General features: G+C 35.9%; 1 protein-coding gene across 1 annotated transcript in view; it reads left to right on the top strand.

Annotated features, from left to right (window-relative positions):
* COL4A5 (collagen type IV alpha 5 chain) overlaps window positions 1-18,231 on the top strand; it is a gene marked incomplete at its 3' end in the record, with an annotated part of 248,542 nt that overhangs the window by 125,118 nt on the left and 105,193 nt on the right. The window contains exons 4-8 of the mRNA XM_008072191.2: window positions 9,750-9,794; window positions 14,335-14,379; window positions 14,763-14,825; window positions 17,159-17,212; window positions 17,562-17,588. Coding sequence (XP_008070382.1) covers window positions 9,750-9,794; window positions 14,335-14,379; window positions 14,763-14,825; window positions 17,159-17,212; window positions 17,562-17,588 — 234 coding nt within the window. The remainder of the gene's footprint in view (window positions 1-9,749; window positions 9,795-14,334; window positions 14,380-14,762; window positions 14,826-17,158; window positions 17,213-17,561; window positions 17,589-18,231) is intronic.

Below are 18,231 nucleotides of genomic sequence, written 5' to 3'. Positions count from 1 at the left end.
AGGTTTTTAACAGATTCTTTTGGATTTTCAAGGTATAGAGTCATATCATCAGCAAAGAGGGATAACTTGACTTCCTCTTTCCTATTTGGATACTTCTGATTTTCTTCTCATGTCTGAATGGTCTAGCTAGGACTTCCAACACTATGTTGAACAGGAGGGGTGAAAGTCTGCAGCCTTGTATTTTTCTGGTTTTCAGGGAAAATACTTTCAGTTTTTGTCCATTTAGCAATATGTTGACTGTGGTTTTATCATAGATGGCTCTTACTATTTTGAGGTATATAGTCCCTCTATGCCTAGGTGTTCAAGGGTTTTAACCAAGAGGTCATGCTGAATTTTATCAAAAGCCTTTTCTGCATCTAATGATATAATCAGGTGATTCTTATTTTTACCTCTGCTGGTGTATTTGATTACATTTATGGTCTTGCGGATGTAGAACCATCCCTATATCCCAGGGATGAAGCCTACTTGGTCATGGCAGATGATTTTTGAGGTGTTTTGTTGGATCTGATTTGCTAGAATCTTGTTGAGTATTTTTGCATTTATGTTTATCAGAGATATTGGCCTGTAGTTCTCTTTCTTTGTTTCAGTATCAGTGTGATGTTAGCTTCATAAAATGATTTGGGGAGAGTTCTGTTTTTCTTGATTGCTTGAAATATTTTCTATAGGATTGCTATCAGCTCTTCCTTATATGGTTTGTAGAACTCTACTGGAAAGCCATATGGTCTCAGACTTTTGTGTGTGAGGGTAGTTTTCTTATGGAGTTGATTTCCTGGATTGTTATTGCTTTATTTAATATCTCAGTTTCTTCTTGTTTCAACCTTGAGAGGTTGTGTGATGTCAGAAAGTTCTCCATTTCATTTGGGTTTTCGAGTTTGTTTCCATACAGGTGTGCATAGTAGTCTCTGATAATCTTTTGTATTTTGGGGGAGTCCGTTGTCATTTGATATTTTGTATTTCTGATTGTGTTTATTTGGAATTTTTCTCTCTTTTTCTTGATCAGTCTGCCTAGGAGTCTGTCAGTCTTGTTTATCCTTTCAAAGAACCAGTTTTTTGTTTCATTGATTTTTTTCTGCAATATTTTTGTCTTCTATGTCCTGTATTTGAGTTTTTACTTTGGTAATCTGGATTCTTCTGCTGAAGTTAGGGCTTGGTGGTTTTGTCTTTCCAGTTCTCTTAGGTGATTTGTTAGGCTGTTAACTTGTGATCTTTTCATTTTCTTGATGTGTGTTCATAAAGAAATGAATTTCTCTCTTAATACTGCTTTCAAGGTATCCCAGATGTTTTTATAAGATGTATCTTCATTTTCATTTGTTTCCAGAAATCTTTTAATTTCTGCTTTGATTTCCATGTTGACCCAGGAGTTGTTCAGCATCATGTTATTTAGTGTCCATATCTTTGTGGGGTTTCGGGTAGCTTTGTTGGTGCTGATATTTCTTTTTATTCCACTGTGCTCTGAGAAGGTGCATGGCAGTATTTCGATCTTATGAAATTTTTTAATGCTTAATTTATGGCTGATGATGTAGTTGATCTTGAAGTACTTTCCATGTGGTGATGAGTAAAATGTATATTCTGTGGTTGTTGGGTGGAGTATTCTGTGGGTATCTATTAAGTCCATTTGGTCAAGTGTCAAGTTGAGGTTCCAGATTTCCTTAATGATTTTTTGCCTTGCTCACTTATCTAGGGTTGTTAGTGGGGTATTTTAAGTACCCAGCTATGATAGTGTGAGTCAGTGTCTTTTTTAGTTTACCTAGAAGCTGCTTTATAAAGGTTGGTGCTCCTATCTTGGGTGCATATATGTTTAGAATGGATATTTCTTATTGATGGATTGAACCTTTTATCATTATGTAGTGACCTTCCATATCTTTTTAAATTTTTGAAAGCTTAAAGGATATTAAGGATATGTCTGATATTAAGATCATAACTCCTGCTTCCTTTTGTGTTCCTTTCCCCTGAAAGTTTGTTTTCCATCCACTTTCTTTGAATCTATGAGTCTTCATTCTGATGAGATGAGTCTCCTAGAGACAGCAAATTGTTGCATCATGTTTTTTTTTAATTCAATTTTCCATTCTATGTCTTTTCAGTGGTGCATTTAGTTGATTCAGATTCAGGCTAATTATTGAGATGTGAGACACTGAAGCACAAACTGGGTAAAGATCCAACAAAGAAAGAGAACTACAGGTCAATATCCCTGGTGAACATAGATGCAAAAATACTCAACAAGATTTTAGGACATTGGATCCAACAAAACATTTCAAAAATCATCCACAATGATCCTGTCATGAGGATCTTATAAGGGTTTGTTGTTGTTTTTTTTTGTTGTTGCTGTTGGTTTTCTTTTGATTTTTGGATCTATATATGTGTGTGTGTTCAATCTTTCTCCTGCATTCTTGAGAAGAGCATGATCTTTTTTCTTTCTTCTGTGTTTAATGCTTTCTTAAGTGTTTCTTGTAGATCTGGTCTGGAGGTGGTGTAAACTCTTAGGGATTGAATGTCTGAGAAGGATTTGAACTCTCCATTGCTGATGAAGCTTAGCTTGGGTGGATAGGAAATTCTTGGTTGGAATTGTTTAATCTTTGAGAACTTTGAAGATTGGACCTCAGTCTCTTCTAGCCTGTAGTGTTTCTGTAGGTAAGTCTGTTGCTAATTTTTCTTCCCTGTAAGTAGTCTGACCTTTCTCTATTGCTGCCCTTAGGACTTTTTCTTTTATATCTACTTTGTGTAAATGAATTACTATGTGTCTAGGAGCTGGACTTCTCATTTGATGTCTTGCGAGAGTTCACTGAATCTATTGGGTTTGAATGGTCATGTCTCTGATGAGATGAGAAATGCTTTCTTGAATAATTTCATAGAATGTTTGTTCCAGGATGGTCTCTGCCTCAGGAATGTCAGTTAATCATAGGTTTCTCCTCTTGATATAATCGCACATCTCTTTTTTTTATTAATCAATATTTTTTATTTTGGTATTGTGGGATACAGTTAAGGGTTAGGTATACAAATATGCTTTGTTCAGGCACCCTTGTTGATAAGGGGTGTCTCTCCGTCCCCAGACAGATATTTACTACTGTTAATCCCATCTTCCCCCACCCATAGTTTCCCAGTACTGTCAGTCATTTTCTTATAGTGTTACATTGGATGTTCAAGGTCCATTATATGAGTGAGAACATGTGACACTCAGATCTTTGTTTCTGTGAGAAGCCACTCAGTATTATAGACTCTAGTTCCTTCCAGGTTGCTGCGAAATTCATGATTTTGTTCTTTTTTATGGCTGCATAGTATTCCATCGTGTATATGCACCACTTTTTTTAATCCAGTCCTCTTTTGATGGACAGCATGGTTGATTCCAGGTTCTTGCTATTGTGAACAATGCTGCGATAAACATATGTGTGCAGGTATCTTTTTCATAGAGTGATTTGAGTTCTTCAGGGTATATTCCCAGTAGGGGGATTGCGGGGTCATATGGGAGTTCGATATTTAGAGCTTTTAGGAATCCCCATACTGTTTTCCACAGAGGTTGCACTAGCTTGCACTCCCACCAACAGTGTATAAGTGTTCCCTTTTCACCACATCCTCTCCAGCTGTAAATGGATCAGAGACCTAAATGTAAAACCTCAAACCATAAGAACCTTGGAAAATGCGGGACACACCCTTATGGAAATTGGAATTGGTATCCAATTCCTGACCAAAACCCAAAACCCACAGGCCATAAGAGATAAGATAGACAAGTGGGACCTCATTAAACTGACAAGCTTCTGCAAAGTCAAAGAAACCATCAAGAGAGCAGGGAGACAGCCCACAGACTGGGAAAAAGTATTTACCAACTCCAGGTCTGCCAAAGGTTTAACATCTTGGATCTACAAGGAACTCAAACATGCTGAAAAGAAAAAAACAAATAACCCCATTACAAAGTGGGCAAAAGATATGAATAGACACTTCTCAAAGGAAGACATCTGAGCAGCCAACAGACACATGAAGACATGTTCGACCTCACTAATCATCAAGGAGATGCAAATCAAAATCGCATTGAGATACCACCTAACTCCAGTCAGAATGGCAATTATAAATAACTCAAAAAAAAATAACAGTTGCACATCTCTTGGAGGCTGTGTTCTGTCTTTTTAAGTTTCTTTTCTATGTTTTTAAAAGTTTGAGTTAGTTCTTCATTTTGGTCCTCAATCTCTGAGATTCTTTCTTCTGCTTAGTTAATTCTTCTTTCCATACTTGTCAGTTTGTTATTTATTTTGTTTGCTGTATTCTTTATTACTGTCATCTCAGTTATCAACTCCTTCATTCTTTCCTCTTGTCTCTCCTCATTTCTATTCATTCTCTCTATTAATATCTTAATATATGGGTTTGTGGTTTGATACCAGTAGTTCTGGGGGCTCTTCATTGTTTGAGTACTGAAGGCTGTCTTCGCAGGAATCTAGGTGGGACCTGTGGTCCTCTTTTGATTCTTCTTAATTTGTGATGGTTTTCCTCCCCCAGTTTTTCCCTCTTCTTTAATGCCTTTGCTCAGTGATGGGGGGATAGTTTTTACTTCTTTTTACTCAATCCCTTATTCTTCCCCTGTTGATCCTTTGGATTTGTTCAATATATTTTTTGGGTTTTTGTTTTAAATTTGAGTTGGAGTCTCACTCCGTCGCCCAGGCTGGAGTGCAGTGGCACGCTCACAGCCGCCCCAGTGTCAATCTGCTGGGCTCTGGTGATCCTTCTGCTTCAGCCTTCCAAGTAGCCAAAACTATAGGCATGTATTACCACACCCAGCTAATTTTATACTTATTGTAAAGACAAGGTCTCCACCAAATTGCCTGGGCTGGTCTCAAACCCTTAGGCTCAGAAAATCTACTTGCCTTGGCCTCCCAATGTGCTGGGATTACAGACTGAGTCACCAATCATGGCCAGATTTGTTCAATTTTGAAGCTGGACTGGGGATGAGGAGCTGTACGTTTTGCAGTTTTGAGATTTGTTTAACGTGTGATGGGGGGAGCTGTAGTTCAGAAGCTATCTGCAGATCATAGTGTCTGCTAACAGGTGTGTGGGCCCTCTGGAACTGACTTCCCACCACCTTACAATCTGTCCATGCATTGAGGGCATGTGTATGCCCCCTGAAAGCAAAAAGAGTTAAGAAAAAGGAAAAGAACAGAAAAAGGAAGGAGGGAGATGAAAGGAAGATGAAGAGGGAGGAGAAGGAGAAGAAAAACAGACAGACACACCAACTAACAACAACAAAAAAAAAACAGAAAAAGCAAAAATATACAAACAACAAAAAAAGCCCTGATGATGCACTTGTCCTCAAAAATACCCATATACAAATAGAAAAGCTAAAAAAACACCAAAAAATCAACAACAAAACAAGTACTAAAACATAAACAAAAACAGAGGGGGGCAAAAAAGAGCTCCCTTTGTGGCCATTTCTGGATCTTCAGGTTCCTTTCCCAAGCACTCTCGCAGCTTCTGGCCACTGTAGCCATGGTGGAAGCAGGCTAAGGTCTCCAGTCCGTCCCCTCTGCTCTTGGTGCCGGCCGATCCAGTTGCTCTTAGCTCAGATACCCCATGGACTGCTGTGGTAGGAGGGTGAATTAGGTTCAGATTCACCCAACTCGTCTGCTGCTTCTGCTGCTGCTCCTGACAAGTCCCTCACTCAGATCAGATGTGTCCATGCCTGGTCCAACTTGAGACGGGGGTGTCTGTCTCTTATGTCCACTCCTGAAGTTTCCTCTCCGGGTCAGCAATGGTTGATCCCAGAAGAGTGCAGAGATCACCTCTGGGTCCCAGGTTGAAGGCTGAACAGAGCTAGGCTGGCCAAAGCAGGTCTCTGCCTGGTCCCAGGACAGAGAAAATGGTGGTAGTTAGTGTCTCCTCACCAGTGGTGGGGTTCAGCTCCAGATTTTCTCCCCTCACCCTCTACATGGTTCCCTCTACCAGCACCCAGCTTGCTGCCGGGTGGGAGGCATGGACCAGGTGTCAGGTGCTGAGGAGCAGCTGACTTCTGGTGCCTCCTCCCGAGAGACCCCTGAGAATGGTTGACGATCCTGCACACCAGGGGCTCTGATCTCAGGGCAGTGGTGGATTACAACCACCTCCGGAGGGGAGCCCCAGTGCTTGATTCCCAATCTCCCCTAGACAGACTTTCACTCACCCAGCTGCACTCATTCCCTCAAGCAGACTGTCTTTATGGACACTCACCCTTGCAGAGACTTTCAGGCTCCCACTAGTTCATCATCATCTTGCCTCCGAAAAAGATGTATAACTTTAAATAGATATATCCTTTCACCAATAAAGAATTATCTCTGTAAGATAAATTGCAAGTGGTATTGCTAGATCAGAAGGTACATTTAGTTATATATTTACATGGATATTGCCAAGTTGTTCCCCCACCCTGACTTTCTTGGTTCAGCAATATACAAGATCTGTTTTCCCATAACTTCACCAACACAATTAGGAAAGATATGATTCAAAATAGCAGAAACATGGAACCAATTGTGCTGCCCATCGAAACTGGTTGCATAAAAAAATGTGGCACATATTCACGATGGAATATTACACAGCCCTAAAGAAGAACAAAATTATGGACTTTGCAGCAACTTGGGTGTATTTAGAGTCTATCATACTCAATGATCTATCACAGAAACAAAGACCAGAATATCATATGTTCTCACTCATAAGCAGACTCTGAACATTTACCACGATACAAAAAAGGATTGGCCATAGTGGGAAACTGTTGGGAGTGAGGGGGCACATAACATCAATAAGGGTAACTGATGTCAAACTAGATGAAGTGGGGACCAAAGGGAAACCCAAACTTTACCTGTATGATGACCACTTGTATAACTAAATCTGAATTCACCCATATCTTCAAAATAAAAAAAGAATTTTTACATAAAAAATAAAATAATATTTTACTTAACTTAAAAAAAAGAAAAGAAACTTGTGAATTTTTGCCAGTTCTCTGGTAAAACTTAATTTTGTGAGCAAGAATAGTATATGCTTTCTACAGGTTTAATAATCATGTGTTTTCTGTGACTTGTCTAATCATACAATTTGTCCATTTTCCTGTTTTATTTTTTATGTTTTCATACTTTATACTTCATGAGCTGTTTATATATATTAGAGAGATTGACTTTTTGTCTGTACTGTGAGTTGCAATTATTTTCCCTCAATTTGTCATTTGACTTTGCTCTGTGTGTGCATGCATGTTTGTGCATTTATGTGTCTGTGATCTTTTCCTTTATGGTTTGTGAATTTTGAATAGGAAATGCCTTCACCACTATAAAATTATATAATAGTTTTCACGTTTTCTATCAGCATTTTAATGATTTTTTATATGTAAACATTTTACTCATGCAGATTTCATCCTGGTATAAGGTTTGTGATATAAGATCCACATTTTATTTTCCAGGTCGTCTGACAAATGTGCCCCAACATCATTTTCTCCGTTGATTTGTAATGCTACTTTCACTATATACCAAATTCACACACATATATGGACTTTTTTCTAAACTTTCCATACTCTTCTAATGGTCTACTTATTCAAATGTCAGAACCTAAACATTTTAATTATTGAGGCCTTGTATTGTATTGTTATACATCATGGCAGGGCTAGTGTCCCCTCATAGCTCTTTTTAAAAAAGAATTTGTCTCAATTTTCTTGCTTATTTATTTTTCCATATGAACTTTAGAGTTCCCCTGACTACTTAAAAGAAACTCATGTCATTTCTATTTTTATTGTATCACATATTTAATTAAATTTGTTGAGATTTGACTTTCAATGTTGAGTTCTACTATCCAAGAGCATGCAGTGCCTTTCCATTTTTCAAATTTTCTTTTGTGAAATTCAGAAACGATTTAATTTTTCTTCTTATAAATCTGGTATATTTCTTAAGTTCATTACTAAATAGTCTATCTTTTTTGCTATTGCATATTGGATATTGTCTTCTATTATGTCTTCTAACTGCTAGTTATTGGCATAAGAAAGCTATAGATTTTTAATAATATTTTCATGCATAGTTATCTTACTAAATTATCTCATCAATCATAGTAGCTTTTCATTTAATTTTCTTATTGGGTTTTCCAGACATACACTCATATTACTTGCAAATAGTGGTAGTTTTACCTCATTCTTTCCTCATTTTTATACATCTAATTTCTTTTTTTTTAATTAACCATATTGATTAGCATAACCAGTACAATATTAAGACATTCTTGTCCTATTTGTGTTTAGTGGGAAGCCACAAAAAGATTCATTCAACAAAAGTTATTCCAGTTGTTTTAAAGTTAAATTTGATTTACTTTAATCTCCTGAAGTGCATTTGTTGTGGAAAGAGCAGTTTATTAATTTTTTTTAAAAAGCAGGGTGTGATAGGCAGAAAATGGCTACCTTTCAAAGATGTTCATGTCCTTATCCTCAGAACATTTGAAAAGGGTAATATACATAGCAAGGCAAAATCAAGGTTGCTGATGGAATTAAAGTTGCTTAATCCACTGATTTTATACTAAAGAGATTATCCTGAGTTGTATGGGTGGGTCCAGTGTAATCACAAGGGTCCTTTAAATGTGAAAGAGAAAGGCAGAAGAATCAGTGTCATAGTGATGTGATGTGAGAAGGACTCATAAAGTCACTGCAGGCTTTGAACACAAAGAGGGCCATGAACCAAGGAATGCTGGTGGCTTTAGAAGCTGTGAAAGGAAAGGAAATGACTTCTACCTTAGATCTTCCAAAAATTAACACAATTCTGCCACTGAGACCCCTCCCATACTTCTGACTTCACAAATGTAAGGTAATGTATGTTGTTTTAAACCACTGTTTGTGGTAATTTATTACAGTAATAGAAAATTTAAAAACCAGCTAATCCTTTCTGCAAGCAGAACTCTGCATGAAGTCTTACATAAAATAGATAAAAACAGACTTGATGTGATGGAAGGAGGAGTTGTAACATAAGCCTTGAGGACCTCTAGTGTTGTGAGTTTAGTAGCTTGGAAACCACTTGTGTAAAGCAAGGTGTCCTAGTTTAATAAATATCTAAAGCCTCAGGCAGTGGTCTACTATGTATTTCACTGAAATTCCTTCTTGGAGCAGAATTAGTTTTTCGATTCCACTTTAAACTGTTAATGAAAATTTAGTGACGCAAGACATTGAATTTTCAGCAATGTGGTTGTGACTAGAAATGGGTAAATAGAATAACTCACACAGATTGGTAGGCTCTTTTGCATGCAGATGACGACAAAAGCTAGAAAGGATCATTTATGGTTCTTCCTCATTCCTTCTTAAGCTCCGATAGAAAGTGTGGTTATAAAACAAAGCAATGCTTTAAATTCAGCAAATTCAGAACAATACATATTTAGACTCAACGCCTATGCTATTTATTACCAGCATAGGAAGCAGATTGACATACTATAGAAATTGCCCAGATTTCCAGCTCTTATTTTTTCATGAATAAATGATTTAGGGAATATCTATACTGTTCTCATGTTTGTCTTCTTGCATGATTCATAATTCTTTTTATAAGTATAAAGTTTCCTCTATATGTCAGCAGTTTCCTTTTCAGTAAATAAAGACCTTTCTTATTTTTGGTCACATAATTTACCTCAGTGCTTTCAGTCTCAATAATAAATGCTTCTTTCTTGGGAGTTTAAGTTTTTCACTAACTTTCACAAAGGTTCAAAGACATTTAATTCATTTATTTTATAATAAAAATCAGTTAGTTAAAAGCTCTTTTTGAAGAAAAAAGAACTAACTATATTGTATTTTTCAGGGTGATGATGGGATTCCAGGGCCACCAGGACCAAAAGGAATCAGAGTAAGAAATATTTGCTCTGCATCAAATACTTTGTTGGTGGAAACAGATAAAAAGCAAATGAAATATTATGAGACAACTGGAAAATGCTCATATTAAAATACAGGCAGAAAAACACAGACCTTAAAAAGTTAAATTTAAGAGTTGGTATATGACTACAATTAGCCTTTGTTTTATATTTTGATAGTTATTTTTATATATCTAAATGCCTATATATACTAATATAAGAGGATTTTAAAGTAACTGGTGGTTAAAATATGAAAGTACTAAATTCTAAAAATTTGTGAGTTTATTAGAAATCTATATCATACACTTGGCTTAAATTAGAACTTTCCAACCAGTGTGATTATGCTGCTTACTGGGGTTCAGAGAGCTGGTCAGTTCTGCCTGTATACCCTCCAAGTGTAACATGTATAAGCATTATAATGTTTGGTGTATCTTGAAAAGAATAAGTTTAATTTAAACCACTATGTTAGATAATAACTACTTCTGAAAGAATGCAACATTTCCCCAATTCTAACATGTATGACTTCTCAAGTTAAGGTTTTGAAAAATCAGGAAGCCTCTCAAAATTGAAATGCACATCTTGTATATTTTTTTCCTCAAAAATTTTTAGGTTGATATATCTTACAGTGTATTTAGAGTTGAGAGGGAAACTATAGTTTAAAAATAGACTGGCTTTTCAAAAATCATATTTAACTTTTCTGAGTCTCGGCCTCTTCATTTGTTAAGTTAGAGTAAAACAGAATAGTCTCCAAGATCCCTTTTAGCTCTGAAATTCTGTGTGCATAGATTGAGGAGGCCTCTTAATTTAGATATAAAATACAGGGGTGGTAACATACCATGTTTGTGTGACGCATGTTTGTATGTGTGACAAAGACAATCAAACTATATGATCCTTTGATCTTTAGAAATTTAGCAGGTGTGTACATTTTGCACACATTCAAACCATTCTGTTTCCTATATACCTCTTAACAGCATGTAGCTTGCCTTATGTGTTTCTCATGATTGGTACAGGTAGGATCCTGGAAAAGCAGGAAATAAATTCAAAACTCTTAGTTTATTTCATTGTTTTGTAAGAAATTGATTCACTACTTTTCTGTAAGAAGTAGAAATAAATGTAGTATGCTGTTAGAACTATTCATAATAGTAAATAATTCAAAATTGCTAGCTACCATTAACAGTATCTTATGTCCTAAGCACTACTCAGACTAAAAAACAAAACAAAACGAACAAAAACAGTCATTTTATCAATTTCCATTTCCAAGTGTTTGGGATTACTTGGATAGTCCGCATCCCTCAACTAGAACTTTAAAAGTGCTTGAGAATAGGTGGCCTAATAGTTCTTTAGTCCTCAGGTGTCAACTTACTGGCAACTCCTGACATGCAGATTTTTGATTACTTATTATTGTGGAAATGTTTAAGCAGACACAAATTTTCGAAATATATACTACAATAAACTCCCATGTACATGTTACCCAGCTTCAAAAATTATCATTTTCACAATTTTGTTTAATCTATACCTCACCACGTATTTTTAGAATGTTTTAAAGTAGATCCCTCACCTCATTCGTTCCACCAGTGAATACTTTAGTATGCCTCTCTGATAACCACATAACTGCTAAACCATTATCACACCTTAAAAAATTAGGAACAAGCCGGGCTCGGTGGCTCAGCCTGTAATCCCACGCCTTTGGGAGGCTGAGGTGAGTGGATTGCCTGAGCCCGCGGATTCGAGACCCGCCTGGGCAACTTGGCGAGACCTCATCTCTACAATAAACCAAAAATTAGCCGGGTGTGGTAGCACGCGCCTGTAGTTCCAGCTACTTGGAAGGCTGAGGCAGAAGGATCGCCGGAGCCCAGCAGGTCGAGGCTGTGGTGGCCGGGAGTGGCCACTGCATTCCAGTCTGGGCGACAGAGTGAGACTCCAACTCAAAAAAAAAATTAGGAATAATTTTTCATTACACTCCAACACTCAGTCCATATTAAGGTTTCCTCAGCTGTCTCAAAGATGTCCTTTTATAATCGATTTGTTCGAATCACAGTCCAAGCAAGTTCCATGTATTGTATTTGATTGCAGTGTTTCTCAAGCCTGTTTTATTATGCCATGGAAAAACTGGGTCATTTTTATTGTACTGCATTCCACAATCTGAATTTGGCTGATTGCTTCCTCATTATGTCACTTAAAATTGTTCCTCTGTCCCCCATATTGCCTGTAAATTGGAGGTTGCCTTAGAAGAGGCACTAGAGAACTTTCTGGGGTTACAGAAAGAACTGTACAGTAAAGATCTGTATATTTTACTGTATGTAAATCATACTGCAATGAAATTAAAGAACATTTAAAAAGTGTATTTTATAGGTAGTGTTTTCTATTTAATTACATTATGAGACATGAATATCTGATTATTCCACTTATTTGAGGTTAGGTTTGATCAGTGGTCTCAGATAATGTCATCCTGATTCTGCTGTGAAAAATTTTCCCCATCAATTTCACCTAATGATTTGACATCTACTAATGGTAATTATTTTGTTCATAGTTGCAAGATGGCGATTTTTCAAATTCTAACAATCCTTCATTTATTAGCTGTAATTTTAATTTATCAGCTGGAATTCTTAATAGGGCAATGAGTTGCCACACCAGCAATTTCAAGTGGTGATCAATAAAATCTTTTTGACTTTTTTCATTATAAACACATGGAACTTAGGCATTTCAATCAATTGTAGTCATTATTTTTTTGAGACCCAAATTGTCCCATCTTTAGCCTGTGAGAACTCTTTCAAGTTGGCTCCTGTCCTGTGTCCTTTGGACAAAACTCCATTGATCTGTGATTATTCCCTTGCTTTCTGGCACAACAAACCCTTTCAGGTTCATCTTCTGCATTTTCTCTTTAGAGCTGAAATAAGCCATGTCTCCGGTTCCAGGTTCTTTTTAGTGAAAAGTGTGGTTCAGATACCACAGTCTAAATGTTAGGGATTTTCATTGCTACTGGATTTGTCACTGTTTCAGTGTCTTTTCAGTGGACAGAGTTAGCGATTAAGTATTTTTTAAAAGAAAAAGAAAAAGTACCTTGAGTTCATATTATTACTTCCAGTTGAAATTTAAATAAAAAGGTTTATATACCTATTATTTCTCCCCCTCATCTCTCTCTATTAAGATGAAACCATTCATAATGACATTAGTATAATTTCTTATTTGATTTCTTCTACAATATGCCTAGAATAGCTTCAAAGTAGCAATTTATAAATTAACAAAATGATAATTTCAATTTTAATAGTAATAACCGGATTCTTGAGGTCCATTAATTATTTATTTGTTGTTTGTTGTCCCTTTGAATTGACTAAGTTCACTAAGGGATTACAATAAAAATACCATGCTTGAAAGACACTTGAAGTAATTCTTTTCTCTGTATGATTATGTCAACAACTTGAAATACAGTTAGGTTCACTGGTTCCAGTTCATCCTCAATTATTAATGATTTCACTTTTACCCTTTAATTTTAATTTTTAATTATTTAAAACATTTACATGGATCTACATGAATGTGTGTTGTCAGAGATGTTTTCCTTCCATCCTTGCTATTCCCCACTCTGTTTTATTCTTCCTCCTAGAGGTAATCATTTTTATTTATCTTTCCATTGTTTAGTATCACTATCCTTCTTATAAGAATAGGTAGTGTATTATATATACTTCTTGTACCTTGCTTCTTTTCCTTAACACTGTATGTAAGAAATAAATACATATTTCAGTGTGCAGAGATCTTTCTCATTTTTTTAACAGCTGCATAGTGTTGCATTTTGTGGATGTGTCATATTTTATCTATTCATGTCCATATTGGTAGACATTTGGGTTGTTTATAATCTTTAGCTGTATCTGTGGTTTTATGACTATCTCTAAACTTTAACTGTAATAATGCTACAGTCAATATATTTAAATTTCATATTTTGTTTCATAATCTCTCATGTATATTTGAGATAGAGTCTTAGAAGTTAATTGCTAGATCAAAAGGTAAATGTATGTGTAATTTTGCTAGATATTTACAAATTTCCTTCCATTGTGTTTGAAACTCCATTAATGGTATATGAGAATACTTTTTCTCCATAGCCTCACCTACAGAAAATGTTGTCAAACTTATGTTTTTGCCAATCCTGACAAGAAAATTTAAGAATTTTGGAGTGACCACGTTGTCTTCAGGGGCAATATATTTGCCACTTCCCCATCCCATGCTTAATTCATTATTCATCACAAGCCTGGGAGAACTTTTATCTGTTAGAAGAGACATTCCATTCACTAATTTGCCTTCTCTTACCAAGTACAATGAAAACAGTGGTCTCTCAAATGGTAGTTTCTTTTATAGTTTACTATCTATTAGATACATACAAGAGCTTTTTATCTAATGTTTAAAGGAACAATGAGTGGTAAAAGTCAGTGAAACACATTTTGTCCATTTATATTCTAAAACAAATTTTCAAATTTTCCATTAAGAGAGGTTTTATTTTATTGTTGTGGTTGTCATTTGATTGAAGGAATTTATTTCTTCTTATAGGGTCCTCCTGGACTTCCTGGATTTCCAGGGACACCAGGTCTTCCTGTAAGTAGGATTTCATTTTTTTATTTTAAAATCCCTTTAAAAGGGCCGGGCTCAGTGGCTCAGCCTGTAATCCCACACTTTGGGAGGCCGAGGTGAGTGGATTGTCCGAGCCCGCGGGTTCGAGACCTGCCTGGGCAACTTGGCAAGACCTCATCTCTACAATAAATCAAAAAATTAGCCGGGCGCCTGTATTTCCAGCTACTTGGAAGGCTGAGGCAGAAGGATCGCCGGAGCCCAGCAGGTCGAGATTGCGGTGGCCGGGAGTGGGCCACTGCACTCCAGTCTGGGCGACAGAGTGAGACTCCAACTCAAAAAAAAAAAAAAAAATCCCTTAAAAAAGTAATCTAAGAAGTGTTATTCATGTGTGATGTCCCTTTTCAAAGGGAATGCCAGGCCATGATGGGGCCCCAGGACCTCAAGGAATCCCTGGATGCAATGGAACCAAGGTGAGATTTCTTCAACTGAATCGTAGACAGTATGCTTGGTAATAATAGACTTAATAGCCTAAAGAAATTAATATGAAGAATATTGAGGAAGAGATATAGTAGTTTCATGTCTAGGACATATATAGAGGATGCTGTATCTTGACTTTTTCAATATTTTGAAATATCAGTTATTTCATTAAGCATGTGTAAGTAAGTGGGTTATTACATTGGGTTGATGGTTACTTACCAAAGGCTTTTTTGGCTTTAGTGTAAAGGAGGATGAGAGTTTATAAGAAATTAGGATAAGTATGTCTCAAATATTGTATCATTTGTTGAGAGGAATACTTCTAAATATCATTCATCAGTTTTGCCTTTTTCAAAAACTAGGTACTAAACTTAAATTACTTGTCAAAATTTCATGTTTTTAATTTGCCTAATAACTTCTTTAAGAAAAATCCTAAAAATCTGTACATAATACAGTACATTCATGCTTACATAATCTGTTAGTATGAAGCTTGGCACTCTTTTTCATCAGCAAAAATAATACATATAACAATTAAGAACACCTTTAGATATTAGATATTAGACAGCTTTATTTCCTGACCCATTTTTCTTCTATTTAGACAACTGTTTAGATTTAATATAATATAATAGATAGCAGGAAAAAAATGAGGACAATTTGCTCTACTTGCAAGCTTACATTTTATAGCTTCTGTTCCTATTCCCTCATTTTTCTCTTTTTTTAAGTTGATACAGTATATTATTATTCTCTGCATATCCCAATATCTTCGATTTTTCACATATATTCTGTAAAACTATTCATAAAATATCTTGGATCTTCCTAACTAATGCTGTGTGTCAAGTTTTACATTATAGCATATATTTAAAATAACTTGAACAAACTGTTTTGCATTATGATGGTCATATTTTGTGATAATTATTTTACTATATACTTGAAGGCAGTGCAGTTCTTTTTACCTCCAATTTTTCTCCAGGTCAATGTGACCTTTGTCAGTAATCATTTTTTTAAAATTTAGATTTGTAAGGCTTACTTGTGTTCTTCACTTCAGCTGAGGCAACCTTACAGTGATAGGACCAATATGGAGTTTCTGTGGCACATTTCATGTTGAAGTGGACTACATTTTTGTGCCTGTTCTTGTTATTTATTTGTTTGTTTTAAAACAAACTTTCTTTAAGCAACAAACAGACTGCTATACAATTAACAGAATCTTTTCTCTTTTATTTTTGTAAAGAATCACTTTAGCAAATCTAATGGTTAATTTGTTTTCCAGGTTCAAATTATGTGAGCAACAGATTCTAAACAAATTCAATGGACTTAGTTTGCATACTTTAAGACTGAATAGGGGCAACCCCTTCGGCCCCCTCCTGCTGTGGGAGCTTTATCTGTCCTCAATAAATCCTGCTTTCTCACACACACACACACACACACACACACACACACACACACACAAAGACTGAATAGTTTTCTTAAATTTCTTACTATGTAAATAAAAGAATGAATCTTAGAATTGGGCTCATTTTTTTCTGTCTTCTAAACTTGATTTATAGACCACTTCCTTTATCTCTGGGCCTACTTTTTCCATGTGTAAAAGGTGATGGGGAGAAGAATATTGGACAATAACTCAAAGATACACAACTGTAGTAATTTTACTCTTGCAAATCTTCTGATGAAGTTGTTTCTAGTATTACTATGGCATATAAGTATTTCAAAGGAGGTTGCTTTGGGGTTCTTCTATAGCAATTTTAGCTTTTGTTTACTGAACCAAATGTCCATATTAGTACTTTACAATAGTGAGTGAGAAAAATTGGATGTCTAGAAAACATAATGACCTGCAATTACTAAAACTATTGCTATTATTGTCCTCTTGGTGATATTAATGGCTTTATTTTTTTTTTACCATCTTTTCCTCTTTACAAAAATAATTTGAAATAGTTTACAATAAAAGAAAAATAAAATAGTGCAGTTAAAATAAGAATCTATATAATACATGGGCAGGAAATTGAGGCAAATCATTAACTATTAAATGTGATGATGGTCAGGAATCTGTGGTGTGCTTGTCTCAAAATGGATTTGTCAGAAGAAAATGACTGGGATAGAAGATTCTTTTTTCTTTATTTCTGATTGGTATGGACGAGTCAGGATAAACGTATCATAGAAGGTTGAATTGATATGGGTAGTTGATATTGATGTAATTGAAAAGTGAAGGCTAGTGAATTTTTGGTAGTCTGGAATGTTTCAGATGGCTTTTACAGAAATCTTTTCAAGGTCATTGTTTGTTGGTATAGTTGTTGTTTCTTTTTCCTCCATGTTCTTTATTTTTAACTCCTTCTAGGGAGAACGTGGATTCCCAGGCAGCCCGGGTTTTCCTGGTTTACAGGGTCCTCCAGTAAGTTATAAAATTTGGGATTATGATGAGCACAGAGATCAACAGTAAAAGCAGAAATTAGAGAGTGAGCCCAATGCATTCATGTGGAAGAAAGTAATAAATTTTAAAGTGGTAAACTAGATTTTAAAGATTTAATAACAAATTGATGGTATAGCTCTCTGCTGAGCGTAGTAAGCAAGGATTCTATGATATTTAATATAAATATCATCCCACAATATCTTAAAATATCGCGTACTGAGAAATGGCCTTACAGCAGTCTACTCAGTTTATACTCCATTTAGAAAGCATTATGTTCTTTGCTTGCTTCCCCTCGTATACATAAAATAGTTCCTTTTCTTTTTAATAATAGGGACCTCCTGGGATCCCAGGTATGAAGGTAAGCATCTCATGCTGCAAAGGTAAATGTTCTGAATAAAATATCTGGAAAATTCACAACTTTAATAGGATAATGACGCAGACTTAAAATGGATGCTTCTAGAAGTTGTGCAAGTGTATGCTTACAAGTTCTCCTCAAGTAGTCTCCTCTGATTCCCATGGGTATATATACCTCTATGCGCTGATACACCTAAAAATGTGTATATCACATTCAAGTTTCTTTTCTGACACCTTCAGTTCTCATCTTGTAACACTTTGATACTGTTGATCATTTGTTCTCTCTAGAAGTCCTCATTTTCCTGGCTTCTGTGACACAGCTCTTTCCTGATTTTTCTTCTTCATCTCTAGTTATTTTACAGTCTTCTGTGTAAACTCATTCTGCTCTGTCCAGAAAGCATCAGGACATGATCCTGACCCCTTCTTCTCTTCTATGGCCAGCAATATTATTAATGCCCATAGTATTAACTACTGTCTAGTTACTGAATAATAAATCAGACGTTTCTTCTGAGTTAGAAGCAAATATTCAACAACCCCCTGACTTCTCCACAAAGATATCTCCCAGACATTCAAATTAACATGTTCCGAGTTAGCTCATCCCCCAAGATAAACCTGCTCCTCCCTCTGGCTTCCCATATCTAAAATTT

This window comes from Carlito syrichta, unplaced genomic scaffold (assembly GCF_000164805.1).
Source record: "Carlito syrichta isolate Samal-C Ts95f unplaced genomic scaffold, Tarsius_syrichta-2.0.1 Scaffold314870, whole genome shotgun sequence".
NCBI classification, from domain to species: Eukaryota; Metazoa; Chordata; class Mammalia; order Primates; family Tarsiidae; genus Carlito; species Carlito syrichta.
The sequence above is the reverse complement of the archived record's forward strand: the minus strand, read 5'-3'. Positions and strand labels throughout refer to the sequence as shown.